The 22667-nt window shown below is 36.8% G+C and overlaps 1 protein-coding gene across 33 annotated transcripts in view; it reads left to right on the top strand.

The window, feature by feature from the left end:
- The window catches only part of ARPP21 (cAMP regulated phosphoprotein 21), a 202625-nt gene that overhangs the window by 84421 nt on the left and 95537 nt on the right, over positions 1-22667 (top strand). For 30 of the 33 annotated variants that reach the window (XM_066992407.1, XM_066992411.1, XM_066992413.1 and 27 more), the window contains 5 exons: positions 13344-13512; positions 15250-15455; positions 16221-16253; positions 17113-17202; positions 21354-21498. In XM_066992407.1, coding sequence (XP_066848508.1) covers positions 15288-15455; positions 16221-16253; positions 17113-17202; positions 21354-21498 — 436 coding nt within the window. In that variant the 5' untranslated portion in view covers positions 13344-13512; positions 15250-15287. Of the gene's footprint in view, positions 1-11460; positions 11769-11845; positions 13251-13343; positions 13513-15249; positions 15456-16220; positions 16254-17112; positions 17203-21353; positions 21499-22667 lie in introns of those variants that run through there. The other 3 variants (XM_066992431.1, XM_066992415.1, XM_066992417.1) reach the window with 3 other exon arrangements.

The raw sequence follows: 22667 nt of genomic DNA, 5'->3' as shown, positions 1-22667 counted from the left end.
TCCTCTTTCACAATTTCTGTATGTGAAAATGTGTTAGAAATGAGGGGGGAAAAAATCTGCAAAATGTAAATATGAAGGCCAAGCTCTTTGAGTGAGAGATGGTCTTTTATTCCTCCCTCACCTCTCCTTCTCTCCCCAACCCACAGAATAATCTCCAAAGCTGGAAATCATAATAATTCGTATTCACATTTGTCATGGTACTTAAAGGGTTGGTCAGGTCCCACTGATTTAACTGATTGTGCAGTCTCACAGGCTTTGTCTATATTGAGAAGATGAAAAGGAGCTGGGAAAGTAATAAACATGCACACTGAATAAACAACATATAGCAGCGAATGCTGTAAGACTTGTATGATAATGCATTTTCATATGGTTTGTGAGAATGGGTTAGGATATAGACCTCATGTCTGACTCCTGGGGATAAGGAAAGAGGGAATGTTTTTTCTCTTTAGCTTGAATTTGTCCATCTTCAAAACTCATTGGCCCTTAGTGTTATTTCTGGTATCATATTATTGCACACTGAAAAGTTTCTCTTCTGCCACAGAAGATCTTATTATGACCTGTTAGTGGAAAATGGAAGGCCTTTAAGTTGACTTAAATTCCAAGGTCTGTTCTTGGCTGGCTGCATCCATACTGAGAACACAAAGGGGATACAACTGTGTAGGTGTAGCACATTAAACTTGCAGTAGCAAAGTAGGGTATAAAAGGGATAGTAGATTTACCTGCAAGGTATTTTAAAAGTGTATTAGTGTAAGTACTGGCATTCCTAATACTTGGTGCTTTTAGCTTTTTTTTTTTTAAATATCAAGTGTACTGTATACCTAGATAATTAGAACACGTGGAAGTGATAACATTCGCCCTTCCTTTTCTTGCCCTATTGTAAGTTTTCCTTTCTTCTCTTCCCGTAGTTTTGAAACAGACAAGGAGATTATGTACCAAAACTCCATTAGTACTAGTTGAGAATGAAATTCTTGGGATGGCTGCTTATGGTTCCTCCAACAATCATAACTAAGCTAAGCTGCACATATGTATTAAGACATAAAACATAGAATATACCAATGCATAATGTTTCTTATAACACATTGTGCATGCTGTGGGGATCATCACTTTGAAAATCTTGACTTCTGTGTGCTTAAAATCTCTCTTGAAATCTAACATTATTGTATTTTTTGCATATAAATTTATTTGTGCCTGATGGTGATAAAAATCAGGTCACGAATGCCATCTTAGTATCCCTGTGAACTCTGCATAGAAACCAGTTCTTCTCCTTCATTTACCATTTTTGCAATAGAAACTGATACAAGAAGAAATAGTTATTTATGCATACAATGAGATTAAAACTCTAAGCTCCCATTATGACCCTGTTATGTCTCAGTAAGTTCCAAATGATCTCTGATATTTATTTTTTTTGAAAAACCAGATTGAAATACTGCTTACTTGGATTACGGATATAAGCAAAGGAATACTTAAATAATATTTTTATTTTGTTGACCAGAAGGTATGGGACCATTTTGCAATCTAGTCAACCTTTGGTCCTTGTCCTGCAGTACAGTTAACAGTTCCTGTGTCAAGATTTCACCATGTAGATGTCAGGAGATTATTGAAACTTAGAACAGTGAGGAAGTAAACCCACAGTGTCTGCTGAAGCTAACATCACCAACTTGCCCTGGCGGCATAGCGAGCCTTGGTCCCTCTAGTCCAGTGGTGGGATTCCTAGGCTGTCAGCTTTTAGCCTGCTTCCACTCTCATCTTTCCTTTATCCTGTTCAGTTTGGCTCTCCGATGTTTGAGTGTTTTAGTTAGCCATATGAAGTAACTTACACATACTGGAAGATTGACCTGAAACTGGTCCTGTGAGGGTCTGATTATTTCTGCTCAGTTGAAGAAGATAGCTACACAGTCAGTGTTACTTTGTTCATCATGCTTTCTGCTGTCATCCTCTTTCTAGGACTCCTGTTGAAATTGGGAGAAATTTGCATGGAGCAGCATGGCAATTTGTAATCATCAGCAGGGTATTCTATTTGAAATGATTTTGTTCTATTTGCTGTAATTGAAATTGAGGTGCGGAAATTTTGTTTTGTTGTATCTTTGACTAGAAGCTGGGATTTTCATAAGGGTCTAAGGTGTCCAAATTTTCTTGGACACTAATGAATGCTTAAGAGCCTTTGTTATCCTACATTTTGAGAAATGCATGTTTAACATTGATAACAGGATGTTGATATAACTGTTACTGTTTTAAGAGATTTGGTTTTGTCCCTAGACATATGTATTGCATTATTGTCTCATACTGGCTGGTGGATTTGTTTACTGTATTATGGTAGCTCTAGGCAGCTCCTTTCAAAATTTGCTATGGAGGATGCTGTGTAAACATGGATTAAAAATATTCCCCTCATCAAAAAGGATGCAATCCATTTAATTTTGTAATGTTAAAATCACAAATTAGACTTCAAGATCATGCCTGGAATACTTGAAAAGCAGCTGCAGCCTTTCGTTTTAGAGGTGCTGTATTTGCAACTGCTGATAATCTTGAATTGGTGTTGGAAGAATGTATCATGATATAGTGGCTATGACAGCCACAACTTCAAGACTCCTTGCTTATAGTCCAAGGTAAAGTCATCAATAAAAGCAAATGTTTTTATGGTCATATACTTGCAGGGAGATCTCAGGTTGCATGCTTAATTTCTATGAGCTGGTTGTGCAATTCAACAGCTCTCTTCATGAGAACCAAAATTCAAAAGGCGGGTAGAAAGAAGAGAGATGGCTGGTCCTTGGCGTGTTGTCTCTTTAGTTGTCCACTGATGTAAAAAAACAAACGAACAAAAACAACAACAACAAAAATATCCCTTAGGTATAACACTTGCCAAGATCATAGGTGTGAAGTGGCTTCAGATCTCCATTCATGGACGACTTTCTGAGGATCAGGGCTTTTCTGGCATGATTCTCAACTTGAAATAAATTTCGCTTGTGGTATTTGTTTGAGCCTGTGGTACGTTGGCCTATGTGGTGCAGTTACATGAGTTGCTGGTGGGCTTGTTCTTGGTCCTTCTTAAATCATGGAGGTTTCCTAAATGTAAGTCACTTAACTATTTTAGAAGGCATCCTAGACTGTGCCTTCAGGTGTTCTGACTCATGGCAGCAATGGTCCTACTTGAAAGTAAATTAAAGCACTGAGCTTGCTGCTATATTCCTTTTTTTTTTTTTGAGCTATTCAATAGTTTTATTAAGTAACTTTTTTTCTTTTTTCTGTTGCACTTTAAGGGAAGAATAAGACACTTGTCTGGTTGTTCTGTATATATTGCACATGTGTTTAAAAGTCAATGCTGGTTTTTAAAGCCTGTGACTGATCAGATACACAACATAGAAAATTAGGTGATAGCAAAAGGAAAAAAATTGCAGCTCTGCCATTCCTTTTCAGCAAAAAAGAATTCTTGAAATGTCAGCTTGATTTTTTTTTTCTATTTTAAGGAGAATTTAGAGAACATTGCTCAATAATTAAACCTCTTTCTATTGGAAATATTTTGGAAAATAAGTAAGTTTTAGAGGAAGCTGAAGCTAATTTCAAATCTATTTGTTGTTAAATTATTTTTTCAAGTCCTCCCTTAGGTTTGTTTTCAGATATTACCATAATTTTCATACTGTTGGGTAGTTGCTCATTTTATTGACATATTTCTTGCAGTAAGAAAATGCTTGGTGTTTTATACTGCAATTTTTTCATTTCTATAATAGGGTGAAAGGTTTCATTCAATCATACAGATTTATCTGAAAGTCGTGCATTATTGTAAGTCCAGTGAATCTTCAGAACAGTTGCTTCTTTGTGATTATTTACACTTGCTCCTGTAGATATATGCTTAAAGTGGAATATCTGTAAGCATGCTTATAGTCAGCACCTATCTTTAACAGTTCCCTGGGTGTTTTAACCACATACTGGAATGGAACCTATTTACTATTTTATTTGTTTGTTTTTGTTTAATAGTTATAAACCAAATTTCAAGAATATTTTGTGAATTTGGAGATACTGTGGCACTTACAACACTGTATTTGAAATAGTTGCTTGTTTTATTCTGTTGTAAGAAACTGCGATTTTTCCCTCTTTCCCTCTTCACAGTTTGAACTAGTACAGTAGATACATGTTTTAAAGCAATATTCGATCAGAAGATTGGTTTTGCTACAAACTGTGTCATAAATAAAGCCAAACATGTAGGATGATAGTTTTACTTCTTTTGTTGTCTTTTGCAGAAAGTTCTCAGGCAGATAATTTTTAATGCCAGGAGAAAAGACAAGGGCATAAATTCTGGCCATTGCACTTAGATGATAAAACATGCTTAGGGTAAGGCCTTTTTCATTAAGGAGGCTGATTTGCAAGAAGGATCACAGTTCCTCAGAACCAGGCTTACAGCAGCAGAGTGGTTACTGACTTGCCCTTTCTCATAGTTGTGTCATGTTTCATCAGTCTTTGGATATCTTGAAGATATCAGAATAAATCCTGAGGCTCAAAAGAATAGCATAATATATTAAGAAATATTGGCCAAACAGTTTTTGTCTTCTGCAAAAGTTCTTGTCTTCTGGCTTCAGTTCTTGCAAGGGGGAGGGTCAGGCTAGACTCAAAATACAATTAAATTGGCAAACAGTATTCCATTCACAGTTGTGTGTTTGTTTTTTTTTTTTAATGTTGAGAGGAGAAAAAAAATCACTGGATTACGTGGTTGAGTGCTTCAGCAAATTTTTAATCCCTCTCCCATACAGCAAATTGACTTAGTTTGTGGAACATTCTCTTTGGCATTTTCTTCTTTGAAAAAGAAAACACAAATATTACTAATTGCGTTGGTATATGAAGGATGCATGTAATGCATTTTGATTTCTATCTGGCATTGGGTGCTGTACTAATTAAATTTATAAAGCATCACCTGATTGTTATATATTGAAATTAACTAATTTTATGAGCAGTTTCAAAATTTCAGTGAGAGAAAGGATCTCAAGCTTGCCTCATTTAGAAGACTGTGAATCAATATTTTTCCCTTCCTTATGAGAATTCCAGGGCCAAATTTTTACCTGCTCTGTCTCATATCTTCCAAGTACTTGCACGACTTGGTATTTAAAGAAACATATTTTGTTCATTAAAAGGATTGTTTGCAAATAGAGAATAAAATGTGTACCTCAAAACTCTCAGAATGAAATATGTCCTTGAATTAAACGGGCAGCAGAACTGTACCAATGATAGTGGTCTGCATCAGAGGCACTTAAGATCATGCTTAGCTTGCCTAAATGTCACAAAAATCCTTTGGCTTAACCAATAAAAGACAGACTGTAAGATGCTTCTGAAAAGCAATTTACATGCTAAAATGTTCATAACTGGCCAGTATGAGATTTTATGTAAAGAATTAAGAACATCTGAAGCTACAGAGTACTCATTAAATTCAGAAATCTTATGGGTACTTTCTTGAACTTTTATTAAGGTCTTTTGTTTTTCCAAAGACATATAAGTGAAGGTCCCATTTAACAGTTCCATTTAGCGGAGACCCAAACCTGGAAATAAAATCTTAAGGAACCTCTAGCACAGAGCTATCTTTGAAAGATATCAGTTGCAGAGCCAGTACCTCTGTTTTTGTTCCTCAACCTTTACTAATATATATTCCACTCTACCATTTCAGTGTTCTGCTTTATAATCAGATTGCTGTTCCTCTCTGATACGTAGCACAGCAATGGGCTGGGGGGGCATGGGGGGGTGTAGAGAGACGATGTAGCCATTCTGCCATGGAAATAGAATATATTATGGACTGTAGAATTTCTGTCCTGTACTTCTATTCTGTAACTTAAATCTCAGTATTTTTAGATTACTGATGTAGTTAGTGGTTTCTAGTGCCAAGTAAGATAGATTGTCTCACAGCAGGTAAACACAATTTTGGATATTATAGAGTTTTTTTTATTATTGTATTCAAACTTGTGGAGACTTCAATCTGTATAACAAGATTTAAAGTACTCAAAAAATCTCACTTTTTCTGATTTTTGTTTTGAATGTACTTTTTGATAAAATATATGCTTTTCTACTTGAAATTTAATAGGACATATTCCTTGGAGACGTTGGCTTGAAAGTTTGATTTCTGCTGTGTATTCATTGCTCTTTTACTAGTTTATGTGTCATGAAGCTTTCTGGCTGGGTATATTTGGGGTGGCCAGATACATTTTCAACAAAACTAATTAGCTCTCTTTGTCATACATATGTCATAATTTCTTCCCAGAAAAAAAAACACAAATAGACATCCAAATGCTTTTTCTGCCTCTTCTTTTGTTCACAGTATCACATGGAGTTTGGAATTACCCACTGGAAAAGTCAAACATAATGCAGAAACCACAGGATTTCTGGCAAGATGTTTTCAGCAGCCAAAGCTACAAATCCACTCTAGGAACTGGCACTGCTGCTTTTGTAAACCAGGGCTTTTGCCTTTTCTCTTGTTACAATTGTAATAATTGCTTTTGGAGAGGATTTCTTCCTCTTGCTAACCCTTCCCGTGCCAGTAGAGCATACCTGAACCTGTCTCTGCTTCATTTTTGTAGCTTTGGTTGAATTTTTTTTTAATTGTACTGGTGTTGCTAATAACAAAATGTGATGTATATCAGTACCTGTCTTAAGATGTGTGCTAACATAGATTGGGGATCTCTGAGAACATTTGTTTTAGAGACAGTGGAATTAACAGAAGATCTGAATGTTGATATCTTTGTTATTTCCACAAGTGAGCATAAGCTGAAGCAAATGCAATTATTTCATTGGCTTTTGTAACATGCATTGTATCATTAGCCAGTTTAAATTCTAAGTTATAGTATTAATTGGTGTTTTCCTTTTTTTTTTTCCCAAACGATGGTAGTATAGTTTGCATTGAATTCAAACTGTGGCATGTTTTAACATTCTTTTTGTAATGTGTGGTGTTTCTTGACTGCATTGCCAAAGACCATCCAAAATGGGACTAACAAAGTGGGATTAATATAGTTGTATAAAGTATAAATATCCATATACTAAAACATAAATTTTAACTATGTAAAATGTACACGTATTTTTATATAATTATAAATGTTTATAATTTCCCTGTACTATTGGAACAGTAAGCTAACTAATGTTGGTTTTGCCTTAATTTCCTTTTTCTTCAGAAGCACCTCAAACAATGATAAAACTTGGGGGAGCAGATCTGACAAGGAAAAGCAATAATTATTGGGAGATTCAAAACTCTAAATGAAGTGCAGCTCCAGATTGGATTGAATATTGCTAAAATATATGCCTCTTGCAAGATTTTGGATAGGATAGTGGTATCTAACAAAATGAACTTGCTTAATGAGGCATTTGGCTTTAGGCTTTAGGAAGAATTGAATAAAGGAATAAGTAAAGCTGAGCTTTTAGTTACTGTGTGTAAGGCAAAATGTATTTAATGCGTGGATTAAAAAAATAAAGTATTGAAGGTACGAGAAGCACAGCTTGACTTGCAGAACCAAAACAAGTTTTAAGAACTTCTGCATTAAATTAAAATGTATATATTTAAAAAAAATAAAACTAAGCTATATATTCTTTCAGATTTTATTATAACAGCAATCCCAGTTTACCACAAACAGCTTGAATTTTCTCCCCTAGAACATGCTGGATACCTGTAGTCTCTCTGTTACAACTCATGGACTCTGCAGTAGTTCTGACTGAAGTCAGTAACTTCTGCTGTGCTGTTGATCAGCATTTCGTATTGAAACCATAAGTATTCATTCCGTGTCTGCAATTGCTTATGATAATTGCTGTCTGAAACTGTTTTTAGTGTTTGTGGAAAAGGAGCTCCTCTAGTGCGTTCAGTGCTATGCTGCAGGGCGTGAAGGAGTTCTGCCTGCACAATGCAGAATGCAGTCCTGGTGGAGGAGGAGTAGGAGAGAGGTGTAAGGAATGGCTGAAGCAGACTCTCAGTTGATAGAAGTCACACTAGGTGTAGGTAATAATGGAAGTGGTGTATACCTGTTTATATGTCAATTAAAAGGAGTTGGCTTTTTTAAGCCTAACAGCGGTGAATGAGGTGATGTACAGTTATTTCCCACAGCACAAGAAAAATATCAAGAAATCAGAAAAGCAATTTAAAATGAAGAACCTGTATTGGCACAAGAAGAAAAACGTACAAAAGATTTGTATACAGCTGGGTGGTGGAGAAGGGTGTCCTGCTAAGTCAGTGAGGTGTGTTTGGAGTCACGAGAGCTGTGCTGCTTTCTGCCAACTGAGAGCCTGACCAGTTAGTTGAATGATTTTGGTTTTAGGGAAATTTGTCAGGATTATGTCTGGGAATGAGATACAAATTGGCATGTGTTTGACATGCGTGACTCTGTTGAATGCTGGACTAAAGCATACAACTCGTTCCAAGGGTGCTGATTGATACATTTGATTATCTTGTTAAAAGTTTGTGTTACTCAGCTTCTGACAAACGTATGTGATTGACATTTATGAGCCAGTTCAATCAAAGCATCTTTTCATGCTGATCCTGGAAAACTTCAAATGGTCATCATGACAGAAAAAAGAGTGTGGGTATTTTTTTTCTTTTTTGAAGCCTTTTATTATGCATGAAAACAGGTTTTCCCTGTAGGCCATCCATATTTATTTTCCTGGTCAGACCTTCTAGCTTTGTAGAAATATAACAAGCTAGGGGGAACATGGTCGTTTATTACTTGGCTGAAGATGGTGAGATTGACGTGAGGTCTTCTGACAGGAGATTGAAGTGGAAAATATTGGTGAAAATCCATTAGGAGCAAGAGGATCTCTTTGAAATACAGAATCAGGTAGAAATCACAAAAAAATCACTTTCTTTTTTTGATTATTAGACTGTTCTCATCCTGCTGTAACTTGTAAATACTGGATTTCATGTGCAGGTTGGGAGGAAAGTTAATGCTAGTCTTTATTCATCTGAAGACAGAGGCTTCAGCTGGGATGCTGTTCCTCATATCTGCTCTTCTCCTGTTTTCTTTCTAAAAGAGAATTGGGTGTCTCAGGATCTGAAGTCTGATCCAAAATAGCTCAGTTCATCCCATTTATGTTAAGTTTGACCATTGTTGCCACTGAGGGCTAGTGTGGGTCAGTGGCCTCAGCACTGTTACAGAGATGCTTGTGTTTCAGCCAGTCCTGGAAAAAAAAAAAAAAAAAGAGCTGTACTATCTGACAGTTTGTGTTAAAATGCCAACAATAAATAAGTCTAAATAACCTTTTATCCACAAAGGTCTGTAGCATGTGGGAACAGAAAATGTAGGCAATCACTACATCAGTTTTTGTGGTGATGACGGAGAGGGGACAAAGTGAAAACGAGGAGGTGGGAAATCAGGCTTCAAGCATTTCCACTATAAATACTCTGTCCTTGTTTTTTTAAGGTTAAACAGACAGCTTACAAATCCATACATGTGAGAAAACAGGAAGGAGCACTCTGTACTGCAGGTCTAATGACGTAGATTCAGAGGACTAGGACTGATAACTGAGTAGTAGTGTGTACAAAATTAAAAAATATAGGATTTGTTTTATTTGCTTTTTTTTTTTTAATAGGGTTTATTTTCTAAAGCTTTTCTTTGAAGCTACCACAAAGACTTGAAGCTTTTGTTTTCAGTTTTAAACCTGAGATTGCCTTAGAATTGCTTGATGCTGGAAACTGCAACTTTTAAGTAAAGGTCAAATAGCAGCAAGTTTATGCTTTAAACCACAAAAGTTTGGCAACATCGAAGGCTGTGTGTACAGATGATTTTAAGGTAATGCTGTAGTCAGTTTGTAGTCACTGTGTTGTGTAGTGGAAATCATCTGACATCTGTCTCCAGTGGCAGAGAGGATTCTCTCTGTAGATTCAGAGGTCAGAAGTGCACTCTGAATCCTCCCATCCCAATAATTTCAGTGTATGGGCTTGTACCTCTGAGCCATCCATGTGAATGGAGAACCACCATGAGATGAGGAGGATCCTGACATGTAGGTACTGCCTACCTCAGCCGCAGGAGCTGAAAAGGACTTCACCACTCTGCTCAGCAGCTTTATTTGGAGAAGAAACTTGGCTGTCACTCAGGCAGTGTGCAGCTGCTGCCTGCTCCTAGGTAAACTCTTTGGGCTTAAAACCTGCTCATCTTCTCTTCTGAACTAGGACATGACAATACTTATTCGGAGCATAAGGATCTCAAAATTCCTCTTTTGGTAACTGAAGCATGCAATACCTTCGAGACCATGAAAATATTTCCTGGTGCTTAATACAAGAATGGCTTGCTCTCCTATGGTGGGCTTTTAGGGTTTTGTTAGAAGCCTCTGTTTAATTTCAGTTGATGATCAGCTATCAGATGCTCATTGAGAAGGGCTTTCTAATGCTTTTGCTCATTGTTCTATTCTGTGCTTTTTATGACAGCTCATCTTCTGGGTATAGTTTCTAAACTCCTGCATGAAATGAAGTGTATTTCTTCCTACGGACTTTTTTTTTTTTTTGGAATCTGCATGGCATGCGTTGTACAAACATATGTGGCCGTATGCTCCCTCTTCTGTCCTTTTGTCTTTGAGCTTTGGCAGTATCTGCTCCAGCTTGGTAGCGTCCTCAGCTTCTGAAGTGAAAATCCTATTGATAAAGAAAACCATTTGAAAAGAAACAACATTTTCATCCTGCAGCATATTCTGATCAGCTGGTGTTCATAAATTCTTTGCTAACTGATCATATCATTTGTGTTCAAGAGGGTCTACAAAAAAGCTTGGTGTGCACCTGCGTTTTCTCTTTCAGTGCTGCGTGTAGTGCTCAGATTGCTTTAAGGAACTAGAGGCTCAAATTTTGTCGCAAGCTCCTGTAGACTACTTCAAAGATCCCAAGACCCCTATAACATTTGGCTCACTTGCAAATGAGGAAGGTGCTTTTTGCCTAGCAACAAGCTTTGCTGTTTTTACCTGAGGATCAAAACCCCAAGTGCATGTGCTCAGCCTCTTGCGTCACTTGGGTGCTGAAGGTTTGACAGTCAAATCAGCACTGACATTTCTGTTGATGTGCAGGAAAGAGAATAATCCAATATGTTTCTCCATGGCAGTGTTGTCACTGCAGGACTGATAATAGCAAAAAGTGCATTCATCGCTGAATAACTAGATATCCTGGAAACATGCGAAAAATAGAAACGTATTTTCCATCAAAACCTCTCACTCTTAATGGCTATTTCCTGACTGATGCCTTTTTGCTATTTATATACTCCCTGAAGCATTTTGTAGAAATCTGAGTCTCTTTGGAAACCCACCCAAACAACCAGAAATGTATTTTACGTATTGTAGTATGTAAAGGGTTAGTCATCACTTGTAAGTTACCTAATGAAGGAGGAGGAAATTTATATTAAGGGAAGGCAAAGGCTTGACTCTGACTGGTATATGTCTCAATTCTTCCTGCCTTCCCCCCCCCCCCCCCCCCCCCAATCAGAAGATAATTCTGAAGGAATTTTTAAAATCATCTGAACAAACATGGGCATTGCAGGTTTGAAAAATGGTAGCTGCATGCTGTAAGCTTATTTTCCCACTTTTTCTTGGGAAAATATATGGGATTTTTTGTTGTTGTTGTTTTAACTTAAGATTCTGTGGTTTTCTCATAGATTGACAATGAAAAATTATGTTGGCATCAGAGATCTTAAGTGTAACAATACGGGGAATTCAGTTTATGAAGAAATGTGTCTTTGGTAAAGCATGATAAGATTATGTTGAGCATCTGTAGCACAGGACCAGAAATGCCATTTATTGAAGTCTTGGCAGATCACTTGCTGGATCTGATACCCTTTGTTTGCTCGGTTTGTAGCCTGTTTTTGTTTTGCTCTGTTTGCTTTATGAACAGTTAATTTGTAACGCTGAAGGATCCTGAAATAATCTTTTGTTTTCTGATTTTGGTACAAATTACTTATTTCTAGGGTTAGTTTTGAAAGCTTTTGATTGCATGTTATCTCCTCTGGTTGGCTGTTTTACAGGTGAAACTGTAACGCACTGTATTTCCTTGGGTTTCTTTTTTTTTCCCTGTTTTTGTTTGTTTGTGTGTCTGTTTTGATTTGGGGGGATATTGGCTCCATGAAGTCTGTTTTTACATGTGCTTGATTGCTTAGGCATGATTTTCTATATTGTTACTTTGGCACTCTCATAGTGATCCTTAAAGTATATTTCTCAGTAAGATAAATTTACTGAAAATAGCCTGTTGGAAATACTAGAAAGTAAGTGGGAAGACATACTCTGTATTATTCTGCACAAATAAAGCATGTTGAAGAAAGGAAATACTTTTTGTATATGTTAGTTTGTAGGCTTATAGAAGTGTATAGAGCTGTGTGCTCTTTTCCTGGGTGCACCTGAGATTCTGGAGGCAGCAGGACTTGATTTTTGTGAAGTGGTAAATTCTGTTTCTGTCTCATGAAATTCAGCTACCTTAATGTTGTGAGCCCCTGTGCACGGTAACATACTGCAAGGCAATTGCAACAAGGTGCAATTTCAAGTGTCTCAGAAACAAGGCGTCTAATATTAGACTTGAAACAGTCTTCAGTTTTTTTTTTTCTTCCCAAGCAGAGTGCTGTGGGTTTCTTCCTACTGTAGTTTTTGTGCATGCAGCCATGGCTTGTAAATCAGATTTGTCCCAAAATGCTCCTTTTTTGTCAGACCAGTTCTTCAGCTGGCCAACACGGGCCTGATGCGCAGCATATATTACACCGCTGAGGCAACTCTTTCTTCAGGTTTATTTCCCCGATGATAACCTGGAGATCTCCTATGTACCCTACACGTAGCCTGAAAAGGAAGTTATTTTTGGCAGTGTTTGGAGGGATAGGGTTTCTCTTCCCTTCCTCCTCCTATTCTTGACCATTTCAACTTTTATTCAGCGTATTAAAACAAGTACCTCAATTTACCGCCCTGGCAGAGGGTCACTTTCTAAAAGCATCTAGCTGCTTTTTCAATTCTGTTTGAATATTGAGATTTTAATTGTAGCACAAGCTGTAGTTAAAAACAGTCGAGTCTTTCTTGCTCATTCCCTCATTGATTTCTGTTGAAGCAAACAGATGAGCTTATATATAAATATGTATATATGCTTTTTATAATGAAAAGTGCTGGAATTCACTAAAAAAGGTTAAAATTGAAGTGAGTAATCTTCAGTGCATAATGCAATTGTTAATTTTATCTCTTTGCGTAGGAGCTGTTATGACTTGAACAGCCGGCTCTAGCCTTCATTAGAGAAGAAGCAGGCAGTTTTGAGACAGGTGCAGCTGGATCAAGCTGTGAAAGTGATTTGCTTTAAGCCGGTCATTAGTGTTTGAAAACTGGTCCTATCTATTGCATCCTTAACCGTACAATGATCATTACCGTTATTACTTTTTAATTTTCATCTTTTCCAGGTTGACGATGATCCGTCAAACTCCCTGAAGAACCAGCATGGAGGTTGGCATGCTGAACTGTTAATGGGGACATGGGACTCAAGTTGTCATTGATCATTTGTGTGGACTTAACTAGCGAAGAGCAACAGAAGACGCTAGCAAGACGGTGGGAATTATAGCAGTTTTTCAGGTAAATGGTTTCTTTGGTGTGGCTGATAAACTATGACTGTACTTGTTTTTTTGTTGTTGCTGTTGTGTTTTTTTTTCCATGTTGTGTAAGTATGCAGATGAGCTACCAGGATAACGTGCCCATGAAGAACTTGTTTGTACGCATTTCTTGACTGTAAATCCTTAACAAATCAAAGATCTTTTAACAGACCAATTCCTGGTCTCGCAGTTCATCATGGTTTGAAATGTTAGCAAAGTGCTTCAGGTTTCAGATGTAGCAGCAGAATAACCAATGCCATTACACTTCCTGGGTAGGAGGGTGGGGAGAATGAGACCAACTCAAGGCTTGAATTGGCTTACTGTGATCTAATTTATAAGCTTAATATTCCAGTTGCCTTGTTTATGAACCAGTAGTTTCCTATCTTGCAAAATCCGTATTTCTTCTCAAAATAAAATAGTGTTTTAATGTATCATGTAGGAAGGATTTTATTTGCTTACCATGTCAAAAATGAGCAAAAACTTGAACCAGTAAGGTTTTAAAACACTAGTATGTTTGATTTTTTCACTTTAAAGAAGCCTAAAAAATTGGAGGTAAGTGATGATGGATCTGTTGAGTGTTGATTACAAGCCATAAAAAGAAACTTGGCAAAGTGTGGTTTTGCTTAATTGCCACTGTATCATTGTTGCGAAGTGGCAAGATATTGCAGAAGACTTTCTGAAATAACTCTTCTTCTCTACTGCAGTTTTTTTTTTTCTTAAAATGCATCTTAAGCCACATGGATTGGGGGGGGGATTAAATTATTCATGAGTCTCATTTGACAGTTGATAAGTGGGGGAGGCTTGGAGAGGGAGCTAGAGGGAAAAAGAGAGAGAGAGAGAATAATAACAGGCTTTAACTTTAAAAAGCCTTTAAAGCTTCTGTACAACAACCTATTGTGAGCTGAGAGTAAATGCAGTTCAGTTGAGATATCTTCATTAGAAATAACCTGCCAATGGCTTCCTGTACGATTTTCACAGTGCTCGAGAGTGACATGGGGTTTGAGAAGAGGCTTATGACTTTTAATAATGGAGCTGTCAGTTTGATGCCTGAAAATGCTGACCATGAGAGCTTTATTGCCAAATTTAGATTTCTTATTTATGTTGAGTTATTACCTCTCCAACTGACTTTTTATATATATATATATATATATTTTTTTTTTTAACCAATAGTGAGTGCTACGGGCTTCTGCCATATGCAAAAGCCATGGTTGAATGTTGAAAAGCTGCGGTATTGTTGGTGCTTGCTTTTTATTTTATTTTTGACTGTTCTCTTTTTCTTAAAAGAAAGAAAGGTCTAGAGGAGGGGAGCACTAGCATGCTAGTGACCTGGAAGGCAGAATGGGTCCTTCCCTGCCTGGTGTCACTGAACTCCATTGCAGAGGGTCCCTTACCATCCCTGCCTGCACCTCTGCAGCCAGGGGCTGGGCAGGGAGTCCCAGTGACATACCTTAAATCTGTTTTCCACCAAGACTGTTTAGGTTGGAGTTCTGCTTGTTTATCCCAACTCAATTCTGCTGTTACCCAATATTGCTGATTCACTACATCACTTCACCTGGGGCATATGTAGCTTTCAGATTCCAAGCTGCTTGGTTTGGCTTGTGTATTGAGGGGAATAAAATGACTTGCTTGGGAAGAGAAAAAAAAAAAAAAAGTAAAATAAAAATTCACTCCTGGTGTTTTGTTTTATGTGTTTTTGTGTTGTGGTATCTTGACCTTTCAGGTCACCAAATCTTGTTATTTTAATTTCTGTCTGGAAGAATGTCTGAACAAGGTAAATTGAACCAGGAGACAGCAGAGGAAGCTGTGAAAGAGCAGGAGTCTGCCCTCTCCGAAGCGACCCCAGACAACTGTATCCTTAATAAATCTGAAAGCTCAGAAGTAGAGGAAAAGGAGGAAAAGCTGAGCGATGCCAAGACAGAGCTGCAGGTAAGACACGAAAAGTGAATATGTGTGTTAAGTATTAATGTGTTATGCTTGCCTTTCCACTTCTGTGATCTCTTCCATTGCCTATACTTCTATTTTTTCTCTCATAATTTTAGACTGTCTCTTTTTTATTTTTAATTTTGGTCCTTTTATCTCCCTATAAAATAAATATTATTGTTATACCTTTCAAGCTCTTTAGGCTGCTGTCCATGTTACTAATTTTTCTGAGAAGTTAATTCCTACACATCTGTGTTAAAGCTTGGTGAAATATTTGACTGTTTTCCCTCTTTGGGGATTTAGAAAACTACCTTGATCTCATGAATTTACAGGTAATACTAATAAATAATTACTTAATGTGTGGTTTGGTTTGTAGGTGTTACTGCCAACAAAAAGTTGTTATGCAAAGCCTAAGAAGATAATTTAATAAGAAGACTATGGGATGAGGGGGTCTAAATCCTTTTTGCTCAATGGAATATAGAATAAAGGGGGAGACTATAATTTAAGAGGAATTTGGAGAGGGAGAGCATTTACTTAAGTATGCCTTTTCTTGTACTTTTATTATATGCAAAAATTGCAAATCACTGTGCAACATTTGTTTTATTTGTACATTTGTTCCAGACTGGGTTTGGGGAAGTTGTTTTTGCAATCAGCACCTCATTAAAATAGAATTCTAGGAGTGGTTTGATCTCTTTATTTATTGGTAATGCTCTTGTCATGCACATTTTCCCCTGAAATGATAACTACTGCACTTTTTTTTTCTATAACCAGAAACGAGGTGCAAACCAGAAAAAGAGATCCAAGGTAATGGTCCATCTCTGTTTGGAATTGCATGATGAGGTGTCGTGGTAGGATAAAGAAATTCAATCAAATGTCTGTCTGCAGTTGAAATGTTGGCCTTTCATCAATTGGTTGTATTTTTTTTTCCTTGCTTTTTTCATTTTGTCTTTCCTTTTACCCCATAATCTTGCTGCACAAAGGCAGAGGAGTTCCTCTAGATTAAACTATGTCAGTTTCCCCTTTATTTATCCATCATGCTTTCGTGCTGCTGAGTTTATGTATGCTTGTGTTAGGCAGCATGTGTGTTTGAGTGCACCAGTAGAGAAGGAAAAAAAATCATTGATTTTGCTTTAGAAGTTAACGTTTTTGTTTGAATTTGATTTTAATGGTGTAATCTCGTTGTAAAGGAGCAGAGACTGACCATCTCTCTGGGGAGATGTGGGATGGGGAAAGAATCTTCCTGGAGTGTGGGAGGGAAGCTTCTTTCAATTTTTCAAGTGCTGAGTCTGTGAAACTTGCAGGTTTTATTGTTTGTATTCCTTTGGTATAATGTTACTGGAAGGAAAAAAAACAGAGAACCTTTGAGTTATACTTTATGTTGAATTAGCTTTGGATTGGAATAACTATTTCAATTTTTTAGTGGACTTAGATGAAGTAAGTGAACTGCAGCGGAAATTATTAAAAGCAAAAAGAAAACTACCACCTTCCGTATGTGGCAAGTGGCTCATTGCTTACAATCTGTCACATCTAAGGCAGATAAGGTTTTTCTGGGTGGGTATGTAACAGTTATTTGGGATGTTTAGGGATAGCTGATGTGTGCAGCTTATGCGACTTGAGGTCAGCAGGAGTTTTCTCTGTCTTGTGTTCTTTCTCTTTTATTCAGTCAGGAGCTAAAGGAAAACTTGTCCGGAGTCTTGCTGTGTGCGAAGAGACATCCCCTCGCCCAGGAGCAGAAAGTCTTCATGATAATCAGGTACATTTACCATCATTGCTGTTAGCTGCATGGTTAAACTCCATGTGCTGTTGCATGGTTATGTTACTTAACTGGGCATTTACCAATGTCTTTCTTGGGGGAAAGATTACATCCAACAACAAACACATTTTTATGAAGTTATCTGGTTTAGCGTGAACTTTATTTTGAAATACTAGTTTTACATTATGTCACAGGGTGTTGTTTGCTTTTTTTTCCAGACCCCCTGAAAATTTCAGCAAATGGAAAAGAATTCAAAAGAATTTAGATTTAGAAAAAAAAAAGTAACAATCAAAAAATATGTTCTTTTTTCTAAGGCTATCTCCTTCAAGGCTGCACCAGTTACAATTATGATTATGCTCTGGTTTTTGGTTCCTCTGAGACCCCAGTTCATATCAGTCACATCAAATTTACAGGTCCTTCACTCTCTGAAATACTTTAATAGAGTCAAAGGTGCCTCCTACTGAGTGGCATTTGCTTACTAAACTCTTGGTGTAGAGTTTCCAGTATCAAAAAGCTTATATTTGAGTTTATCTGTACTGGTAGTGTTGTATTCCCAGCGGCTGGTAGAGTTCTGTCCCTTCACCTTGGAGTCTAATGCTGGTGGTAGTCTTTGTAGATTCGCTGCAAACCACCCCCCTCCACCCCCAAAAGCAAAAGTAAAAAAAAAAAGAAAAATCAAATATTTGTTTGCTTGTTAAGAATAAGACTTGAGAAGGAAAAAAAATAAAATCACAAGCACTGCATATAATTTGTATGTGCAAATGAGATCAGCTATAGAAAGAGTTTGAGGAAATAACTTCTTGTGAGCTTAGCACAAAAACAAAAATCACATTTAAGTGTACTTTATCACAGTTTCTTCTGACTTGAAATAAAACAAATTCAGCTCTCCTCTTAGCTCATAAGTATGGAGAGGTTTTTCTTTTTTTTTTTTTTTTCTTGAAAGACCAAAAACCAGGTTGTTTAGCAGGGGGACTTCTACATGTTCTACTGCTCTACAATGACGCTTATGCAGTTGATAGGTTATTTAATCAGTTGTTCTGTTGTAGTTATATGCTTCTAGCTTAACATGTGTTGCTCAAGATGCGTGGCTTTTGTTCTTTCATTTGTATTTTCTATTGTTTAACGGAGAATGAAAAGGAGAGTAATATAAATATAAAGAAGTTGTACTAAGCATGGCGCCGTAGCTGATAATGTACTGCACAGGTCCTGTACCACATCTCCAAGAGACTGGCAGGCGTTGAGGTAAAACTCCTGTACAGGTCGTGCCCCAACACCAGGCAGAGGAGGGGTTCCTGCCACACAGCCTCTGGTCTTACCTGATCTGACCAGGTATGGCAAGGATTTCCTGGACCATATTGACACAATAACGGAAGATAAAGTGACTCCCAGGACCCCAGCATATGTTTTGTAAAGATGCAGTTGGCTGGGTGTAATTAATGAGGGAGGAATTGCATTTTTGCTCTTGCTGACCTCTTGCTAATGAAAGCAGCTCAGCTTTGCCATGGAAAGCTGGACCTACAGTCTCCTCCTTGGACTGGCTGAAGGGTACAGAAAGTTTTGTGCCAACCTAATTGCTTTGCTTTCACTTTAGAGGAGGAAAAGCTTATTTTCAGTTTGGATTTATTTATTTTTTTAATTATTTTATCTTAATGGTTTACAAAGCACAGGAAATTAATTACCAGAGAATGTATGGTACATTGCCAGAACTACAGAGTATGGATTATACTGCAGACTTGATGTTTGTATTTATATTTGAATACTTGCCTTTATTCCCCTGTGCAGGGAAAAAAAAACTTGTTTACCTGTATTACTTGATCTTGAACGCTTACCTGATGGTTCACTATTTCCTTACTTACAAGGAATGTTGCCTTTAATGTTATACTATTGACCAGTAAGTGTATTATTGCAATTTGAACATTTATTTTGTTGTTCACTATACTTACCTTGTATCAATGTATTTATTAACATTGTATTTTATTATTGAGAAAAATCAATAAAAATATAACAAAATATACAGTAGTTTGCTTTCACGACTCTACAGCTCTTTTGTGTATTTCTTCTAATGCAATCAAATATGTAAGTATTACGTTACATGTAAAACAGTATTTATTGTGTGTTCATATGTGTGCTTATGTGTAAAGTCTGTCCTTTTTCTTTCCAATGAAATAAGTGCATTTTAACAGCCACTGTGAAGCTTAAGATTAATGTCCTGAGAATGGCACAGCCAGTTACATTTTTCTCCTCTGTTGGGAAAAGCTAATGGCACACTCACTCTGCTCTAGGCAGTGCAGGGAATCAGAGCTGTCCTTCAGGGTCTTTTGGCAGTGGTTGATCCAAACGTGATTTGAACGAGAAATTGAACTGCCATTTGAAGTGAAAGAAAGCAGGCATAACGTTAGCCCCCTGAGAGCAACTGAGCAGGTTAGCAAACATTTTTCTATCTATCCTTATCTCAAAAGGCCAGGAGTTCCCCCTTGTTCCCTTTGTACACTCAGATTTTGGCTAATATTGTCATCCAGAACTAACAGAAGCAGGGATTAAAGATGGTATTTCAGGTTAAATTTGGGCTCTAGGGCTATGTTTCTCTTTTACGGTACCTTACATCTTGAGTCTTCCGTGCCACATTTGATTAAGCTGAGAAACTATCCAATTCCTGTCTTACCGTGGCATGTTTATGCTGATATCTTGTTCTGTAAGGATTTTGTCTTACATGTGTTATGGTGACTGATTTTAGTTCTCATTTAAAAACAAACAAAACGCGCACACACACAAAAGACAAAAAATAATCCCAAACAACCACATCCAGAAACCTAAGGTTTATTTTTAAAAAATATGTTGAAAATATCACTTGGATTCATAATGACCTGGTTACTTTAGAAATAAATAAATAAAAATAAAAACCACCCAAAAAAAGCCCTTACTTTAAAGTTTCATATTGATATTTCTGGAATGCTGGTATTCTTTGAAAAATTGTGACATAAGGGAGTTTACTAGCATTCAACAATTTCAGATTTTCTCTATTAAGGGTAAATTTGGATTTCATTAATGTGATACCAGAAATTTATTGGGCATGCAGGATTCTCATGTATTAAATACTGCATTATCAGGGAGTTTTGTCACAGCTTAATGCAAGTGTGCATTTTTACACCAAAGCATATAGTTGGCCAATTTTTTCTTCAAAAAATGTGAACACAGAAGTATGCTCCCTTAAGTTTTGTACAATCAGCTTGTTTTCTTTGGAGGTTATCATGGCATTATTTATATTTTTCAAGATGTATCAATTTGTGTTTTGTCCAAACAAAACCAATGTAAAGTAATGTTGTTAAGTGGGAAATAACAAGTTTCTTAAAGCAAATCAGAAAAGGTGAAACAGCTTGAATTCTTGGTTTTAATTAATTTTTAAAGCTGAGGCATGCTTTCAAAAGGACTCAGACTCTGAAATACTGAAGTTTGAGGATAAAATTTGTGATGCCTTGGAAAATTTCACTTACCACAACTTGTTAGAAAATGGTGGTGCACAATTCACCCCTTAAGCTAAAGGCCTGTTTGCATATGTCTTTAAATATAAAGTACCCAATAACTTAGTAAGCCCTCTTGAGTACAGCTGATTTCATCACTTGCTGGCATGCTTCTTCTGTCAGAGCTGAAAAGCTCAGGCTGGCTGATGCTACATTTTCTTGTACAAAGCAGTTCACGTGAACTTGCAATGTTCTTTTTTTTTGGGGGGGGGGGGGGGGGGGAGTTGCATCTATCCATAAATCATTATATCACATATTTAATATAGGTTAAATTTTAGAATTACTTAAAGCTCATATGAAATGCATTTCACTGTTCTAGCAATTCTTGGAGGAGAGTTATTAAAGTGTAGAATAACGTACCTTTAACGTACGTAGGTAGAATAAAAGCTTATAGATTGCAAACAATAGGAAAGAAATTCACCTAGTATAAGAATTTGGCCTCTAAGATGTCATTATTCTCCTGGAGAGAGAGGAGGGGAAAAAAAAAAAAAAAGGAAAGAAATGTATCTGGCTTTAGCTTTTCTAGCCATGCACAGTTTAATGCATATCTGCATATCTACACAGGTTAAAAGTCATGGGAACTGTACTGAATCTGGCCCTGAATTTATCTTTTTTTTTTCTTCCTCCCAACAGGAATCAATACAACTACAACTTTCAAGTTTTCCTGGTTTGCAAGAAGAAGACAAAACTAGTAAAGATGACACCGAGAAAGAAAAAGAAAAGGATAAAAATAAAGATAAAAACAGTGAAAAAAACAAGACCAGAATGTTATCAAAAGGTGAACTTGAAATATTTAAATTGATATAATTACTTTAACAAGCATGTATTTCTTTATGTGCATAAATACACAATATTAATGTATTCTCATGCATTGAGAAAATTCAGAACATGTAATGTGTATGCATGAGTGTTTTTCATACAAATGCTGGGCTTTGAAAGTGAGAAACCTTCCAAACTGTTTTAATGTGGATGTTATATATATATATATATATTTTGTGTGTGTAAAATTAGTTCTTCTGAACATGTAATCATGGTAGCGTGAACATATATACGTAAAGGTGTGATTATATAAGTGTAAGACTAATACTTTTCCCTGTTGATGATAATACACTGACAAGTCATTTGTACAATATAGGCAGCAGAGTAATCCTCTTCAGTATTGCTCCTCTATCTTGGAGAATTTCTCTTAAATAGCGTAAGGAAATCCACCCGTGACCTTTAACCTGTATTGCCATCTACTATTAGTTATCTGTCATCTATTACCACCTTCTATGACTTGTTTGGTTTTTGTATCTAAATATAGTGTTAAAAAATATATATTTTTATTTGTCAGTGGTACCGAGTTGCAATGTAATCTCTTAAAAAGAATCGTTGCCTACCTGGGTGCGGATCTGCAGCTGGTGTGAATTGTCAGTTGGCTTCAATGGAGCACTCACAGTTCACATCAGCTTGAGGATCTGCACACGCCTTTGACTCAGGCAGTACGACAGTACTGAAAAATTAATTCTAACTGCTGTCACACATCACCGTTACCTGCCCACTCTTAGGCATCACTGGGTTTTCAGTCTGTTAATGCTAATAAAATTCCCACTGGCACGATGCTTCATTTTCTGTGTGTATAGTGTATATTAAGTGATGCAAAGACGTATCAGTGGATAAAACTATTTTTATACTTCGTAGTTTAAAGGAAGAACACGGAAGGATCTTGATTGGCATTGAAGATACCTCATGATTTTCAAATAACCAACGCTTTCCTTCAGTGTCTAGTTTTGGTTCTGCATTCTCTGTGAAACACTATAGAGGAATCATGCACATCCACCCTATGCTTCCAAGAGTAGATTTTTTTTCACCTGAACTCCAAACGAATATATTATTTCAGAACATATGCTCACAGATTGTCACTGGAAAATGAAATTTGGTTTACAGTATAGCTTAATCATAACTGTT

The sequence above is a fragment of the Anser cygnoides genome, chromosome 2 (genome assembly GCF_040182565.1).
Source record: "Anser cygnoides isolate HZ-2024a breed goose chromosome 2, Taihu_goose_T2T_genome, whole genome shotgun sequence".
Taxonomy (NCBI): Eukaryota; Metazoa; Chordata; class Aves; order Anseriformes; family Anatidae; genus Anser; species Anser cygnoides.
Note: the sequence above shows the minus strand (reverse complement) of the source record. Positions and strands in the feature narration are given on the sequence as shown.